This window comes from Garra rufa, chromosome 20 (genome assembly GCF_049309525.1).
Source record: "Garra rufa chromosome 20, GarRuf1.0, whole genome shotgun sequence".
Taxonomy (NCBI): domain Eukaryota; kingdom Metazoa; phylum Chordata; class Actinopteri; order Cypriniformes; family Cyprinidae; genus Garra; species Garra rufa.
Genome location: NC_133380.1, coordinates 30905737 through 30923884, shown reverse-complemented (window position 1 = coordinate 30923884; position 18148 = coordinate 30905737). Strand labels below are relative to the sequence as shown.

Sequence of the window (18148 nt, the reverse complement as noted above, 5' to 3'; positions counted from 1 at the left end):
ACCAATCTCAATTATTCAGCCCTGAAACAAAAAGTATTTAAATTCAAAATTGAAGTTTTTTGGCTTTTAGTATGAATATTTTAACCATAAAGGTAATCTATAAGCTAGTGTCTGCAAAACAATGACACAATTTGGATTTAGAAGATATAAGCATTTAAAACGTACAGTCTCTAACTTCTGCCAATATGAATCAACGATTTTGATGAATGACATCACCCTGCACTTCAGCTTCTCATCAAACTTTCTGTCCAATCAAATGCTCTTTAGAATCTAAAAAAGTCCTGCCCCCTACACTATAAATACACGCTGAAGCTGAAGCTGAAATCGGTCACTTTTTCACAGAATTAGTATTTTCTGTACAGTGAATGGCACATAGTCCACTATATACTGGATAGAGAATGATTTAGATGAAGTCTGGTTTCACATTGTGTCACGTGAACCGCCGAAGCATGCACACAGTCTGCTCCGGTCCAGAGATTCGATAGCATGGAGCAGATCATATATATATATTTTTTTTGCAAGTTTATTTATATAGCACATTTCATACACAATGGTAATTCAAAGTGCTGTACATAAAAGGAATTAAAATCATAATAGCATAAAAATCATAAAAAATTAAAATAATAATCACAACAATAAAAACAATTTAAGAACATTTAAGATGATTTAAAAAAAATGATTTAAAATTAATTAATACAGTAAAATGATTATACATAAAATAATGCAATCTGTTCGGACGTAGCACAGTGCTCATTCAATAAATGCACAACTGAACAGATGAGTTTTGAGTCTGCATTTAAATGTGGCTAATGTATTAGCACATCTGATCTCTTCTGGAAGCTGATTCCAACTGCGGGCGGCATAATAGCTAAAAGCGGATTCCCCTTGTTTTGTGTGAACCCTTGATATTACTAACTGACTCGATCCTAGAGATCTGAGTTGTCTGTTAGGTTTGTATTCAGTGAGCATATCTGCAATGTATGTAGGTCCTAGGCCATTGAGTGCTTTATAAACAAGTAAAAGTACTTTAAAATCTATCCTAAACATAACTGGTAGCCAGTGTAAGGACCTGAGGACTGGTGTAATATGCTCTGATTTTCTGGTTCTAGTCAGAATCCTGGCAGCAGCATTCTGTGTGAGCTGCAGCTGTCTAATGGTCTTCTTGGGAAGGCCGTGAGGAGACCATTACAATAGTCCACCCTGCTGCTGATAAAGGCATGAACAAGTTTCTCCAGGTCTTGACGGGAAACAAAACATCTAATTCTTGCAATGTTTTTGAGATGATAGTATGCTGATTTAGTTACTGCTTTGACATGGCTACTGAAACTGAGGTCTGACTCCAGAATCACACCCAGATCCTTGACTTGATTTTTTGTTTTTTGACCCCTAGCGTCAAGGTACACATTTACCTTATGAACTTCATCTTTGTTTCCAAATGCAATGACACATCCAACTGTTAATTTCATCAATGCATTGGCAGAGGGAGTCAATGGGGCTGTAGTCATTTGGCGATAAGGCTAGGTAAATCTGGGTATCATCTGCATAGCTGTGATATGCAGTTTGGTTCAATATGCGTGAGTCTGCGCAGACCACAAAATGTGTCTGACCCATTTGAATTCTACACAGACTGCTATATTTTATAGCGATATGGATACAAATTCTGTGATTAATTACTCACTCTCTTGTTGTTCCAAGGTAGTAAGGACATTGTTGAAATAGCCCATGTGACATCAGTGGTTTCTCCTAAACATTTTGCAAAATTAGTGTAAAATATAATAGTGCAATAGTAGAGTTTGACCTTCTGAGGTTGACTTTCAGCAGTTTGTGGAAGTAAAGCATCTTTGGAAAAAGAAAGATGTTCATGTCTATGGTAGCGTTTGCTCATTGAAACATCCTGATGGTTGACTTCCTGTCATGCGTGGAACGCTATGCTAATGGGGTCGTGTTCAGGTGTGCATCATCCTCCTTCACCCTGATGCAGCGCTGCAGATATGGGTTGACGAGAAACCTCAAATCAGGTCATTTAAAAAGAGCCTGCTCTGTAAAAATAGCTCTTTGTGGTCTTTTTATATAAGGTGCGTTGCTTTGGATCTCCTCTAAAGATCCTGGGTAAAAGCTTGACCCAGTTAGTGCGGCGTCTGCAGCGTCCTGCAGTCACTGACAGGGGGCGCTCTGAACCTTTCACCAGCGCAGCCGTCTGCTGCATGAGAGAGACGTTCTGAATACCAATGACGCTCCACATCTCTGCCCAATCATTCCCCAGCCTGCCCTGGGGAAGTGCTATCTTTTATTGATGCTCTCGCGCTGTCTCTTTCTCTGTATATATGTCATAATACTCAGAGCTGCTTAAATGCTCCTTTTTCAGGTGCTTTCGATCCCATTGTAATGTGTTTTGTGTTTTATGCTGCTGCCGCTGGAATGACACAGGCCGATCTGAGCCTCTGTTTGACTGGAGTCTCGTATCTCTGACGTATTGTCTGTATTACTGTTAGACTGCATTTTATCTATAGACAAGCAGATATAGATAGACACAACTGGCACACTTTACCCCACAGTGATCCAACACTGCCAGTTCACCAACGTGATTGAGACATTAACATTTACTAGGGGTGTAACAATATATCATGTCACAGTTTATCAAAATACAAAACTGCAACCACACGTATTGTTTGTAGTTGACCTAAAATAAAAGTTTATACAGATTGACCCTGGACCACAAAACCAGTCATAAGGGTAATTTTTTGACATTTTTGAGATTTATATTGAAAGCTGAATAAATAAGCTTTTTTATCGATGTATGGTTTGTTAGGATAGAACAATATTTGACTGAGATACAACTATTTGAAAATCCTTTAAAGTTGTCCAAGTGAAGTTCTTAGGAATGCATATTACTAATCAAAAATTAAGTTTTGATATATTTCCGGTAGGAAATGTACAAAATATCTTCATGGAACATGATCTTAATATCCTAATGATTTTTGGCATAAAAGAAAAATCAATAATTTTGACCCATACAATGTATTTTTGGCTATTGTTACAAATATACCTGTGCTACTTAAGTCTGGTTTTGTGGTCCAGGGCCACATATGGTCAACCTGAAAGGTCACACATTTGAGCTTCCATATTTTAAAAATAATTGAAATATGTTATTTATTAAATTAGACTATTTAAACTTTTTAATTGTATGTAGTCGCGGCAGAATGCAAGCATATGTGTTGAACATAATTCTGTATTTTTATTAAGTGGCAATAATATCTGATAATAGCGCAGCAAAGCAGCATATTCGAATGATCTCCAAAGGATCATGTGAATAAATTCCATTTTAACATATTCACATAGAAAAATTCTAATAATTTCTCAATATTACTGTTTTACTGTATAAGTGTATGCAGCCTTGGTGAGCAGAATAAAAAACCTGTGCATGTTTCGCCACTGAACCAACTGACAGTTAATTTTTTTAATTATTGTGATGATGTGTCTTGTGTTTTATCTTGATTAAATCTTTCATGTGTTGATGAGAGTCTCTCCTCTGTGTCTTTCAGATAACACCTCGCAGAAGGTTTACATCATGATGGAGGCCAGACTCGTCGCTCTCTTCAAATCGGACTCTGAATACACCATTCTGGAAAAGTAAGTTTACTTCTGTTAATTAGCCCAGACTCTGAAGGATGTGATGACGCATCCATTTTTTCAATGGTTGTCAAGTAATTTTTCAAAAGCAGTACCTCCTCAATTCCAAACCACATCAATCCTAATAACTACTATTGTTTTTGTATTTTATCATTTATAATTGATTATATAATTGTTCATGAATCCTGGAAGTGTAAAAACGTCTTATATTTAGGTGTGCATAATTATTAGGCATGTTTTCTTTTACAGATAAAATTAGCCAGAAAAAGAGATTTGACTCAGACTAAAAGTTAAAAAGGTTTTAATTGCCAATGATACAAATGCAATACTAATGCAATAATAGAATTTGCAAAGATGACCGGCAGCTAAAAGGGTCAGAAAAATCAGGTGGAGAAGAAAAGACGCATTTTAACTGCAAAAGAATTACGAATTAAGGTGAAGAATTAGGTGTGAAACCATCAGGAACCATTTAGTCTCCAGTGCCACCTGGAGTCTCCAGAAGTGCAATGTGTCAGGTTCTCAAAGAGTTTGCTTCGGTAAAAAATCCTGAAAAATTACCCTCACTTAAGATTAACATGCTGAAGTGTTGTGAAATACATGGAGACTGTTTTGTATAGGCTTTATGGACAGATACAGTGAGGGAAAATAATTGATCCCCTGCTGATTTTGTATGTTTGCCCACTGACAACTAAATGATCATTCTATAAGTTTAATAGTAGGTTTATTTAAACAATGAAAGAAAGGATAACAACAACAACAACAAAAAAAAAAAACTCCAGAAAGACACATTTTAAAAAAAGTTATAAATTGATTTGCATTTTAATGAGTGAAATAAGTATTTGATCCCCTATCAATAAGCAAGATATCTGGCGCCTATGTGTCTTTTATACAGATAACAAGCTGAGATTAGGAGCAAATTATCAATTTAACTAATAATTCTGCATGCACTTCTTTTTTTAACATAAAAGGTCTTTAAAATTGTGTTTTTGGGCCGTTATGCTTTGGCACAGAATCTGTCAAACAAACTAAAACTGAAAGCACAATATGGCTGAGCGCTTCAAAGCGAACCATCAGCTCGTGATCCGGTGTTTTCTGTGCCTCAGAACGGCTCAGTTCACAGTGAATGCAGTCAACTCCAATATTGCATGTGCTATGAGTTTAGCACTAGTTTGAGAACACAGCGGCCACCAGTGATGCTTTATTTTCTTGGCGAATGATTACAGCATTTCACTAGATTTGTAGTGAGACACGTTTTTGTAAGCCTGTTTTCACTGAAGCTGGAGTTTTCCATCAAAATAAAAGCTTAAAAGTGCAGTATTAATTGCTGACAGCTAGAGGTTTAAATGGGTAATGTTGCTGCAGTCCAAATTCAAAATATCTTTTTCAAATGTAGATATTAGGAAATAAGTATTGTAATTTCCCTACTGTAGTGTAAAGCAAAAATAATATACCTATGAAATATTTTTAATAATTTGTATTTTTTTTACAGTGCAGTTGTTTTACAATATATGGCTATTATTGTCATATGAATAACAATAATATAAAATTGTTGTTATTTCTATATATTTAGTTTGGCTTCCTAAAGCACCAGTGTGCATGTACTTTAGACTGAGACAGTATTCCACAGATAAAAAAAAGAGTCCCTTTTAAAGGAACACGCCACTATTTTTGAAAATAGGCTCCCCTAGAGTTAAACAGTTGAGTTGTACCATTTTTTTATTTTTTATTTTTTATTTTTTATCCATTCAGCCGATCTCCGGGTCTGGCGGTCGTACTTGTAGCATAGCTTAACATAGATCATTGAATCTGATTAGACAGTTAGCATCTCGCTCAAAAATGACCAAAGAGTTTTAGTATTTTTCCTATTTAAAGCTTGAGTTTTCTGTAGTTGCATCGTGTACTAAAGCCTGGAATACACTACGCGATTTTTGCCCCGATTTTCCACCGCTTTACAGTCTGGAGAAGTTGAGGCTAGCTGCTGAAAGTCAGAGCGAGTCTGCAGATTTGAGCTGACAGATTCCATTGAAAATCGCGTAGTGTATGATGGTAACAGACTTAGCTTCAGACTTCGATTCCATCCAGTCGGAGGATATCAAACATGTTTCATATTTTCAGCCTATTTTAGATCGCATATCGTTTTCTTTTGTTATGTGTCTCCTAGCAACAATTTGCACATTTCTGCATGAGTTTGTTGTGATCAGAACAACGTCAAAGTCTGCTAGTGTATTATCCTCAGTTGTGTAGTGTATGATGGCCAGTTTTCATCTGTCACTGTTTACAAAGTCGGTAAGTGTATGATGCCTATTGTTTAAAAAATCTGTTCCGATTTTAAAAGTCGTGTAGTGTATTCCAGCCTTAAGACCGACGGAAAATGAAAAGTTGCGAACTATACTCTCATTTCGTCGTAATAATCAAGGAACTTTTCTGCCGTACCATGGGTGCAGCAGGTGCAATGATATTACGCAGCGCCTGAAAATAGTCCCCAGCTAGGTAACTTCCAACGTGACCGACACTAAGTTTGTGTTAATTAAATTAGCCTATTATTTTCAAAAATAGTGGCGTGTTCAGGTACAAGTCAATTTACTAACTCTTTTATGACTTTATTTTTTAAAAATATTTCAATAATATTGTATCGTGAACATATCGTGAAATTATCATATTCTGAGATTTTGATATCGTTACATTCCTACAAAATACTGCAGTGAGTCCCCTACGTCCTGAGTTTTCACTTGGCCAGACTGATGCATGAGTATGCAAGTGTGTGTTTGTGAGTGTGAGTGTGTGTGTGTGTGTGTGTGTGTGTGTGTGTGTGTGTGTGTGTGTGTGCGCGTGTGTATATGTGTAATGAGTGTTTCTCTGAGCAGTGTGCGGTGTGCTGGGCTGATAACAGTAAGCTGAGGTATTGTGGGATTAGTCCTGAGCCAAACTGCTATTATCGATTAATATCTCTCTGCTTTTGATTAATGTTCTTCAGCAGGAGATGATGTGACAGGAATGAGAAGCACGAGTAGAGTTGATTTTACTGCTCTAAAAACAATTAATTCACTCACCATCATGTTGTTACAAACTTGTATGACTTCCCATCTGTGGAAGACAAAAGAAGACATTGTGAATACTGTGTCAGTCGGTCTTTACCAAGCTTCCAGCTACAAAAAAACAAACTAAGCTGAAGTAAAATGAAAGTGCCATTAAGGACTTGTGGCCTACTGAACCTACTGAAATCATATGATAGCTTTGTGTGAACATTTGACTTTCAATAGTTTATGCCAAGAGCTAAATAAATCTGGTTTGTGAGTTTGGAATTGAGTACATTTGTACTTGAACAGATAATAGTTCAGAAACAGGAAGTGTTCTCTAGCTCAACTGAGATTGTTCTGTTCATAACTGGAGTAAGAGTTTGAATTATATTCCCACCTGTTTTTCTGTATTGATCAATCATACACCCATGTAAGCGCTCCTATTCGAAAAGGTCAAGGGAGGTTTTGGCGCAATGCTCTTATGTTTCAACTCCTTCAGTAATTCTCTAACTGCTCTGTTTTTGTAGTTCAGTGTTGATAAAGTGTGTTTTTGTCTTTTTATAGATTTCCTGGCAAAACTTTGAAGGGCAAAAAATACAAGCCTCTGTTTGAGTACTTCATCAAGGTAAACAGTGTAATGCTGCGTCACTGCAGATTGATTCACACTTACTGACCATTTCATATTCTCACATTTCATTAAGGAGAATGTCTGTATCTGAAAAAAAAATATTTTAGCATTATAATAAATGGATCTTTTTGGCTCAGTTCTGTAGTTTTAATCGCACCTTGTGAGTGGGTAAAGCTGCACTAAATCTACTTCTAATGTTGTCATTAGTTAGGATGTTATGACACTCACACAAGTGTTGCTGCGTAAAGCACTTCATCTTATAATGTCAGATGTGATCTTGATGAATGCTTGTTTTTCTTCTCAGTGTAGGGAGAATGGTGCGTTCTCAGTGGTTATGGATAACTATGTGCGTGATGATGACGGTACAGGAGTGGTCCATCAGGCCCCCTACTTTGGAGCTGTAAGTCACATCAACATTCTACTTTCATTAAATTGTGTTCTTTAGGGATTATGGGTAATGCTGCTTTATAGAGCAGTGTTTTCAGCAGGATTCCTGCTGGTCTTAAAAAGACTTAATTCATCCTTCCACAAATTAAGGCCTTAAAAGGGTCTTAAATTCATAAAGTCATGGCATTAAGTCTTGCATGCATTGCGAAAAATAAAAGAAAATACACCATCAAAAAACAAACAAACGGAAAAAAATACATTAAAATTTACTCTTTGAATTAAGTTGATTTTTCTGAGCCCATTGGCGGATATTTGTGCTTGTTTCAATAAAAAAAAAAAAAACTCACTTATTTTGTCAATTTATAATAAAACAAGACAATTATCTTATGTCGTCTTCAGTATCTTCACTTAAGAATCTTTAGACATTTGCACTGTAAAACAAGACAAAAATACTGATGAAGAACATGACTTTACTTCAGTGTGATCAGGAGTCTGACATATTGTTATCCATTCAATTTATTCCTTAAATTTTCTTTACTTGGTCTTAAAAAGGTCTTAAAGTCTGAAGAAACCAGAATGCTCTACAGTGATTGTGTATTGTTGCAGTTATCAGTAATAATAATAATGATTCATAATTTCCCTCAAGTTCCTCACATACATCATGATTAGTTTGAGATGGGTGAATTCACATGTCTGGTTGCATTCTCAACAGAGCTGTGAAAAGAAAGTCATTTTAGTTTTATTTCATTTGTGATAAAACACCATGCAAGAGGCCCAAAGAAACAGATCCAAGACGTCCTTGAAGAGTCCCTGTCAGGACAATGACTGAAGAAAGTTTTAGGGCCATCAAATAAGCCTTGAAGCACAGTCGAAGTGGTTTATTAAAAAGAGTGGCAGGAAGAAGCTTTTGGTGAGAAACTCATATCACATTTCAGCTGGAATTTGCCTAAAGGCATGTCACCATCTCGAGCACCATTCCATCTGATAAGAGAAGAGTGAACTCTGGTCCTCATCTCTGAGCTGAATGTTTGATGCAGACCAGCGTCACATCAGCATCACCTTGAGGTTCCTCTCTGTTCCCAAGACTCATGGAGGGTTGAAGGACAAACAGATGATGCTCAAAGCTGAAAAATCCTGCTGTTATCCACATTAGTTTAGGGACTTGAAATGACTCATTACAGGAGAACAATCACTACTTATAGTAGAGGACATGCAATGTTCCTGGAGTGTCCAGACCTTACTGCACTAAAGCATTTGTGCTGTAGATCACTATTTCTGTAGGTTAGTGACCCGATCAGATCTCTGACAGTCAGTTTCAATGTTGAGATTGTGTCGTCCTGCAGGTTTTTGCTCTAGAAACAAATGATTCCTCAAATCATGTGCCTTGTTCAGGAGAGATCTGTTGTTACTTTATTAATTGATCTAGAACACCCTAACAACTGCAGAGCAGTTACAAGCAGTCATCTGAAAAGCCATTTCAACTACCCAGAACACCCTAGCAACATAACAATACCTTAGTAAACCGCCTAAACAGATTGGCAGTGCCCGGGCAAAAACATAGAAGACCCAGAAACTGCATGCCAGTGCTTTGGCAACCCCCCAAAACACCCTAGCAACAACATAGCAAAACTCTGGCAGCCCTTAAGAACACAGAGTAACTGTGTAGCAAGATCTTAACATCCATTCAGAACAACAACATGGCAGTGAGAGAGAGGACCTTAGCAATTACCCTGAAGACCCTAGCAACTGCATATCAACTCACTGATAACTGTTGCAAACAACCTAGCAACTGCAAAGCAAGTTAGCTACATCTTGACAAACACTCAAAGACAACCCCCAAGAACACCCTCATCTGCATAGCAACATCCTAGCAAACACCCCAGGAACACCCTTAACTGCATAGCAACACCCTGACAACCTCCAAGAACACCATCCACTGCATTACACCCTGACAACCCCTCTAACAACCCCCAAGAACAACCTTAACTGCATAGCAACACTCTGACAATCCCCAAGAACACCCTTAACTGCATAGCAACACCCTGACATCCCACAAGAACACCCTCAACTGCATAGCAACATTCTGACAACCCACAAGAACACCCTCAACTGCATAGCAACACCCTGACAACCCCTAATAACACCCTCAACTGCATAGCAACGCACAGATAATCCTCAAGAACACCATGAATTGTGTAGCAACTCTAATAATCCTCAAGAACAGCACGAACACCCTCAACTGCATAGTAACACCCTGACAAACCCTAAGAGCACTTTCAGATGCGTAGCAAAACTGTGACAACCCACACGAACACCATCAACTGTGTAGCAACTCTGATAATCCCCAAGAACTGCAAGTACACCCTCAACTGCATAGTAGCACCCTGGCAACCCCTAAGAGCACGCTGAACTGCGTAGCAAAACTGTGACAACCCACAAGAACACCATCAACTGTTTAGCAACACTGTTAAAACCCCCAAGAACACCATCAACTGTGTAGCAACATTCAGACAACTCCCAAGAACACCCTCAAGTGTGTAGCAACACCCTGATAACCCCTTGACTGTATAGCAACAACCCTTATGAGCACCCTCAACTGTGTAGCAACACCTTGACCATGCATAAGAACACCATCAACTGCATAGCAACACTCTGACAACCCACAATAACACCATCAACTGCATAGCAACACCCTTACAACCCTTAAGAACCACCAAGAACACCCTCAACTGCATAGCAACATTCTGACAACCTACAAGAACACCCTCAACTGCATAGTAACACCCTGACAACCCCCAAGAACAACTGCATAGTAACACCCTGACAACCCCTAAGAGCACCCTCAACTGCATAGCAACACCTTGACAACCCCCAAGAACACCAAAAAACTGCATAGCAACACAAAAAACAAAAACAAAAAAAAAACAAGAACATTACCAACTGCGTAGCAACACTCTGACAACCCCCAAGAGCACTCTTAACTGCATAGCACAACCCTGACAACAAGCCCCTACCAGCTGCACACCAGTGGTGTAGTGAGCACAGTCCCTGTGGCAGTGAGTTGTGTGGTTGTTCATTTTGGATGGCACACAGCTACAGCGTTAGTGTTTATTAGTGTAGCGTTTAACAGAACCTGCAGCAGGAAATGTCTCTGACGCACGCTGCTCTCCTCAGGTTGTTTTCCGCTGTAGTTACTAATGTCTCTGAGCAGGATGTTGTGTTGGACTGATTCTCCTGTGTGTCATTGTGTAGAGGTTTATTCCCCTGATGTTCTGTAATTTAGTCACAGGAACACACTCATTGTGCCGTAGATGTGCTCTGGCATTCTCAGAATCACAGATCCCAATGTGACGGATGTTGTGTTCTTCTGTCTGCAGGATGATTTCCGTGTCTGCATGGACTATAACATCATCCAGAAAGACACGACTCCCATCTGCCCCGTGGACTCATCTGGCGTCTTCACTGCAGAGGTCACTCACTTTGTTGGACAGTACGTGAAGGTATGGATGGTGTTCATCACACACTGTTTGATGTCTTATGAAATGCCTTGCTGTATACTGTCTGTTGTCCACCTCACATTTCATTCCTTTAAAGAGTACATTTAGATTACATTTACATTTATCCAAAGCGACTTACAAAAGAGGACAATGGAATATTGGAAGAGGACAATATTGTGTTTTTGCTCTATTTTGCCAGCAAAAATAGTTTTGCCCCAGGAGCAGAACTGTTGTGTGTCAAAGCAACACAGTGTTACTAAATGAAGTTGGTTGAGTGAGTAATTCAACGACTCTTTGGTAAAAACAGTCGCTTGCTGCTTTTCTGCTTTTTCCAAATCAGCCTGTTAGGCCCAAGTTCACTTTGCTCCACAACACTCACTTTTTACAATCCAACCAACGATTGTTTTTTTGTTCAATAGCCATTTCACTCCTAAATATAAAACAATACAGTAAAGTTGGTTGCAGCTTTAGCTGCTGTTGAAGTCGTCTCTGCTGGTGAACTGTTCGGCTTGTGTGTGTGTGTGTGTGTGTGTGTGTGTGTGTGTGTGTGCGCCAGTCCAACACTCAGAAGAGCAGTTGAACTCCACACAAATGAAAATGTACTTTAAGGGAACTTCTTGTCTCCAGTGTGACTTTCAGCTAGTGTGGAGGTGTGATGGGTGACAGAGGGACTATGGGAGTGCTGATGTCAGCGCTTTAGCCCAGTGCCAGAGCACTGACAGAGAAACTCTGCTCTGGTTCCTGAGAACAACTTTCATCATAGTTCTGCTCTGTCATTGTGTATTTCGGCATTCATAGTCAGTTTCTCTTTGCGTAAGTGCTAATTAGCTCTCTCACAGTGCTCACAGGGCCCACCTGAGTCTTTGAATTACACTTGGTAGAGAAGGGCTCCCTGACAGTTTGATACAGTTACTTTGGAAATATTGAATCAGGGTGTAGATTACCGGTGGGTTTGCTAATTAAGACTTGAACCCCATCAATTTGGCGAGCTGAAAAACTATGTAGGCTATGCACAACAATAGTTCACCCACAACTGACTAGGAATGTTCTGTCATCATTTGCTACCTCATGTCAACTAGGGCTGTCAACAGGGCAGACACAATAAATTATATTTTTTTCACTTACATTACAATTTTTTCAGTTTGAGGAAAAGATCAGTGAACAGCACAGTAGTGTGCAACAAATAAATATAAGCCTAACAATACTATTTGTTATATCGTGTTCCAAAAAACACAACCTGGATCTCAGATTTCATGATTTGATTTGATTTTGATTCACAAGCTTGCAATTTGATTTGATTTGATTCAATATCAGTTATTTTGGGTATATATCAAGTACTGTACAGTAAATTTCCTAAATAAAAAAACTAAAAAAAATCTCTCAATTAATGCTGGTGCTACATAGCCTGGCTAACGCCAGACCACTTTATGACTTCGTCATGATTCGTGGTCTGGGAACCGCATGTTCATTTTCTCGTATTTGAGGCATGGTTTACGAATGCCCAGAGCCGTTTATTGGGCGCTACAAATGTCTATCAAATGCGCCTGTGTGTAGCTCATAGCCAATCGTTTCAATCATACCGGATGACGTATACAGAGCGATGGTTTAACGCCAAAAGTTGCTCTTTTTTCAAAATAAACTTGCGTTCTAAACTACTTAGAACACTGTCTAAGGGGCCGTTCACATGTCGCATCTTTTGCAAGCTAAAGTTCATTATTTCAAATGTAGACGCGCGGTATGCACGCACATAATGGAAGCTCGCGTTTTCCATGCACGAGCTACAGAGCGGTTTGGAAAGGAGAAAGTGACGTGCCTAGCGTTTTCCACGCGTTTTTAGGCGCGACATGTGAACGGCTGCATCGAATGATAACTTGCTGCCATGCTGGATCCATAGTTATAAACAAACTGCTTCAGTGAGTCGCGTAGAAGGCGTCATCGTCTTGCTGCTCCCTCCCCGTTCTGTGATTGGTTCCCTATCTGAGGTGAAAATTTGGTCCATGGTTTCCATGCTGCCTTCCAGCGTGAATAAAATCGCGCTGCGCGGAAGACAGCATGGGGACACCCAGGCTAGGTACTACATTACTATAATATAGATTTCTATATGAATACTTAAATTACAGTCAATTAAGTTTTTATAATAATAAAGTTACAATTACATAACTGTAATTCTGCTCCTATTTGTTTTTTGAAATCTAAACATTTAAATGGTGAAAATGGTGAAACAAAGACCTGTTGAAAATGTGAAAATAGAGAATTTTGGACTTATTTTCTTCACTAAAATATATGTTTTTGTACCAGGGGAAAAAAACTGTAAACCTAGGGAAAACACTGTAGTCAATAGCGGTGTTTTTTTTAAGTGACAAGTCCTAAATAAGAGCTAATGTTGAAAAAAAAAAAAAAATGACATTAATTAAATTAAGCGGTTTCTTTAAAGGACAAGTTCACTTCCAGAATCAAAATTTCCTGATAATTTACTCATCCCCATGTCATTCAAGATGTCCATGTCTTTCTACTTCAATTGCAAAGAAATTCTTTTTTTTTTTTGTGAAAAACATTTCAGGAATTTTCTCCATAAATTGACTTCAGTGGTGGCCAATAGGTTGAACGTCCAAATTGCAGTTTCAGTGCAGCTGCAAAGGGCTCTACACAATCCCAGCCGAGGAATAAGAGTCTAATATAAAAATATATACTTTTTAACCACAAATGCTTGTCTTGCACTAACTCTGCATTATGCATGTGCATCTTCATGGATTGCATGGTTAGTTCTTCGTCTGTGTACTTACTTATAAAAGGTAGGGTAGGGCAAAAAAACTTAATCTCATTTTCTCCTCCAACTTCAAATTGTTTTACCTTTTTTTTTTTTGTTAATGCCATTTGATTTTCTTTGCACGTTCGCTTTGTAAACACTGGGTTGGTACTTCCGTCTATTAGTCTAGCTTGTGAGGTCAAGCTAGTGCAAGAGCATTTGTGGTTAAAAAGTATATCAATTTTAATTTTTCCTAGAAAATGACCCCTAGAAATAAGACCCTTATTCCTCAGCTGGGATCATGTAGAGCCCTTTGAAGTTGCATTGAAACTGCAATTTGGACCTTCAACCCATTGGGCACCAATTATCCATTATATGGAGAAAAATCCTGAAATGTTCTCCTCAAAAACCTTCCTTTCTTTTCGATTGAAGAAAGAAAGACATGAACATCTTGGATGGCGTTTGGTTAAGTAAATCAGGAAATGTATATTCTGGAATTGAGTCCTTCAAATTAAGCTGCTTGCTTAATTCTAATATGACCGATGGTAAGGTTATCAATAGTTATTGATTTTAATTACAAATATATATCGCATACATTCAGTACATTAAACTTGCATACTTAAACTGTATAACGTATCTAACAGATCTTATGCTTCTAATACTTTTCAAAGGGACTTTTGCATTAACCCTTCATTGAATGTGCTGATTTAGGTGGCTTTGTGATAGTTGGATGAAGAGCGTCACTGGTGATGATAAATGATTTGTTAGTCTTGTAAACACTGGTGTGGTTCCATGTAAGAGCTTGCAGGTTAAAATGTCCCCCAGGAGGATTACCGATACCCTTCATAAGGCCTTACAGGTTAAGAAAAGGTTCCTAAAATCGATTATACATAAGACAGGAAGCCAATTCAGCCCGCTCTGCTACAAGGACACACTGGACACGTTTCCATTAAAGTGAATTAATATGACTTTTGTTGAAAGGCAGTCAATGGAAAGTGCAGCCAACTGCATGAGCATAGGGATGTGACCGGCCTCAAAGAGACCAGACGTTTCATACATTTCTATAACTCCAGAATTGGCACCCAGCCCTGCTGCAGATAAAGCCATAAAGCTAGGCCTGTATCTGCAGCGGGGCTCAACGCCAGCTCTGCGGCCACTAAAATTCTGTATTCTTTAATAGTCTCACTTTGTCTGTTTTTATTCACTGCACGCTCTAAGACTTTGTTCTGTCTGTCCTCAATGCTTTCAGGATGCCGACAAAAACATTATCAAGTGGCTAAAGGAGAATGGGCGTCTGGTGAGCTCCAGCTCGTTCAAGCACAGTTACCCTTTCTGCTGGAGGTAAGTGCAGTATGCTTTCATTTACTCTGCTCTTTAACTCAATTTAACGTGCCATCACATGTACCATTGTTTTGCAAATTTTTGCAGGTTAAGTACTGTGGTTTCAATTGGAATTGAGCAATTTTTCTAAAGAAAACAGCCTGGCATTGTATATTATGAATGTTGTTGGCTCTTTGACAATTTGTTAGTGCTTTTGTTTTGTAAGTCATTTTGGAGAAAAGTGTCAGCTAAATGCATAAATGTACAAAAATTCAATTCGGAATTTTGTATGAGGGCGAAAAAGAACCAACTGAAAGCTGATCTCTCTGTGCATTTTTTGTTTTGATAAATGTACGATATAATATTTATGTTAAAAGTTCAACTGGCAGCGCAGTGCAAGATTTATGGAGCAGGTGCATTTACTTGCTCTTAAGTCTTGGTCACGTGACCACTAAATACAGGGTTTCCGCGGGGTCTTAAAAAGTCTAAAATTTAAAAATCTAAATTTTAGGCCTTAAAAAGTCTTAAATTCGCTGTTCTAGGTCTTAAATAATTTTACACAGGTCTTATTTTTCCGATGTCCATGTAACGCTACCTCTAATGCTCATTTAAATTCTCTTTTTGTTGTTTCCGTGGTGTTGTAGTTCTTTATTTCACTGTTCCAAATATAATTTGCTGAATTTGAACTACAAATGAGACCAGCATGCAATAGCCAATCAGCTTTCTTTTATTGACGCGAGTCTCTCTCGGATTGTACCGCAGAAGTCAAATGGATTTAATTTTTTAGCTATGAGGAAGTGCAAGTTTAGCGATACTGGGCTTGGAAAAACTGAATATAGGGCTTGGCTAAGGCCAGTTGCTAACAACTGTAGATTTTTTTCTCCCTCTGTGGAAATTACTGCGTCATCAGACAGAATCGCAGTATTTATATAACATTTCTAATATATATATATTTATAAATCAATAAATGTATTTAAAACATTAATCTCACTTTTAATTTTGCAGTGTAAATTATGTAATCTCACTGCTAACAGACATTTAGAATTTATTGATAAATTCATAAAATAAATTTCAAAGGTACGCATACATTTCCAAAGTAAAAAAAAAAAAAATCGCTTCAGAATTTTTTTTTTTTTACATCAGATATTTCTAGTGGTACTTTTATGGGGATATTTTGTGTGGAATAGTATCTGCTGATATGGAAAGTTCACTGTATATCGTAGTAATAAATTTAATTTATGACAGCCATGAAATTTTGTTTACTTTTTACATTAAACACATTAAATATCACATATGCATGTAATATGAAATCTATTTCCATTACAGGTTTAGGTCTTAAATTTCATATAAGGTGGTATTAAAAAGGTCTTAAAAAGTCTTAAATTTCACTTGTTCATATCTGCAGAAACCCTGTAAATAGTGCTGTGAAATCCAATGTGAAGCACTTGGATTCAGCAAAGAACTCAAATGATATGGTAAATTAAACTACTTTAAAGCTTGATGAAACTGAGCTGACAAAAAGGTGAAACACTTTGCATTTAAGAGCCAGAGCACGCAAGCTCATGTGCGCAATGACAAAATTTGTGTGCTCTCATCCGATTTATATGCTATGCTTATTTTCATTTGATTACTTTATTCAATTTCTGTACCTAAAAACTAATGTTAGACCTACCTAAAAAAAAAAAAAAACCCTGAAACTCACTGTTTATTTTATTTGTATCTTTACTCTATTTTATTTATTTGTGCTATTGCTTGTAGTTAGATTATTCTTATTTTTTATTTGACAGTATAGTTATTCCCTAAACATAGCACATACTGAACCATACCGAAACCGTGACTCTAAAACCGTGATCCGAACCATAAGTAGGACAGTTCCACCTCTAGCATTTGTGCATTTATACTAAATGTATTTAGACTATTGTTTTTCATACAAATACCTAGAAACCATATAGCTACATTTTTCCCATGTTATTGAGGTGCTATGCAGTGAGGGAAAACAAAAATTTATCCCTTGCTGATTTTGTACGTTTGCCCACTGACAAAGAAATGATCAATCTATAATTTTATTTGAACAGTGAGAGACAGAATAACAAAAAAAAAAAAAAAAAAAAAAATCCAGAAAAATGCATTTCAATGAAGTTATAAATTGATTTGCATTTTAATGCGTGAAATACTTATATGATCCCCTATCAATCAGCAAGATTTCTGGCTCCCAGCTGTCTTTTATACAGGTAACAAACTGAGATAAGCAGCGCTCTCTCTAAGGGAGTGCTCCTAATCTCAGCTTGTTACCTGTATAAAAGACACCTGTCCACAGAAGCAATCAATCAATCATATTCCAAACTCTCCACCATGGCCAGGACCAAAGAGCTGTCCAAGGATGTCAGGGACAAGATTGTAGACCTACACAAGGCTGGAATGGGCTACAAGACCATCGCCAAGCATCTTGGTGAGAAGGTGACAACAGTTGGTGCGACTATTCGCAAAAGGAAGAAACACAAAATAACTGTCAGTCTCCCTCGTTCTGGGGCTCCATGCAAGATCTCACCTCGTGGAGTTTCAGTGATCATGAGAACAGTAAGGAATCAGCAAAAACTACAAGGAAGTATCTTGTCAATGATCTTAAGGCTGCTAGGACCATAGTCACCAAGAAAACAATTCGTCACCTTAGAATTATAAGGTTCTATCTGCGTTCTAAGTGGTTTTGAGATATTGAGCTTTAAAGATTTTGCATTTCATATAGCAAAAACAATATGGGGAACAAATTTCTTTACTACATGAAAATGACAGGGACCCTAAATTTATTCTAAATGTACATACGTGGCCAAAAGTTTTGAGAATTACATAAATATTGGAAATTGGACAAGTTGCTGCTTAAGTTTTTATAATAGCAATTTGCATATACTCCAGAATGCTATGACGA

General features: G+C 37.8%; 1 protein-coding gene across 1 annotated transcript in view; it reads left to right on the top strand.

The window, feature by feature from the left end:
* The window catches only part of LOC141293518 (isoleucine--tRNA ligase, cytoplasmic-like), a 96334-nt gene that overhangs the window by 14879 nt on the left and 63307 nt on the right, over positions 1-18148 (top strand). Inside the window, exons 8-12 of the mRNA XM_073825548.1 lie at positions 3543-3630; positions 7212-7272; positions 7580-7675; positions 11040-11162; positions 15155-15246. Of these exons, the coding sequence (XP_073681649.1) occupies positions 3543-3630; positions 7212-7272; positions 7580-7675; positions 11040-11162; positions 15155-15246 (460 nt within the window). The remainder of the gene's footprint in view (positions 1-3542; positions 3631-7211; positions 7273-7579; positions 7676-11039; positions 11163-15154; positions 15247-18148) is intronic.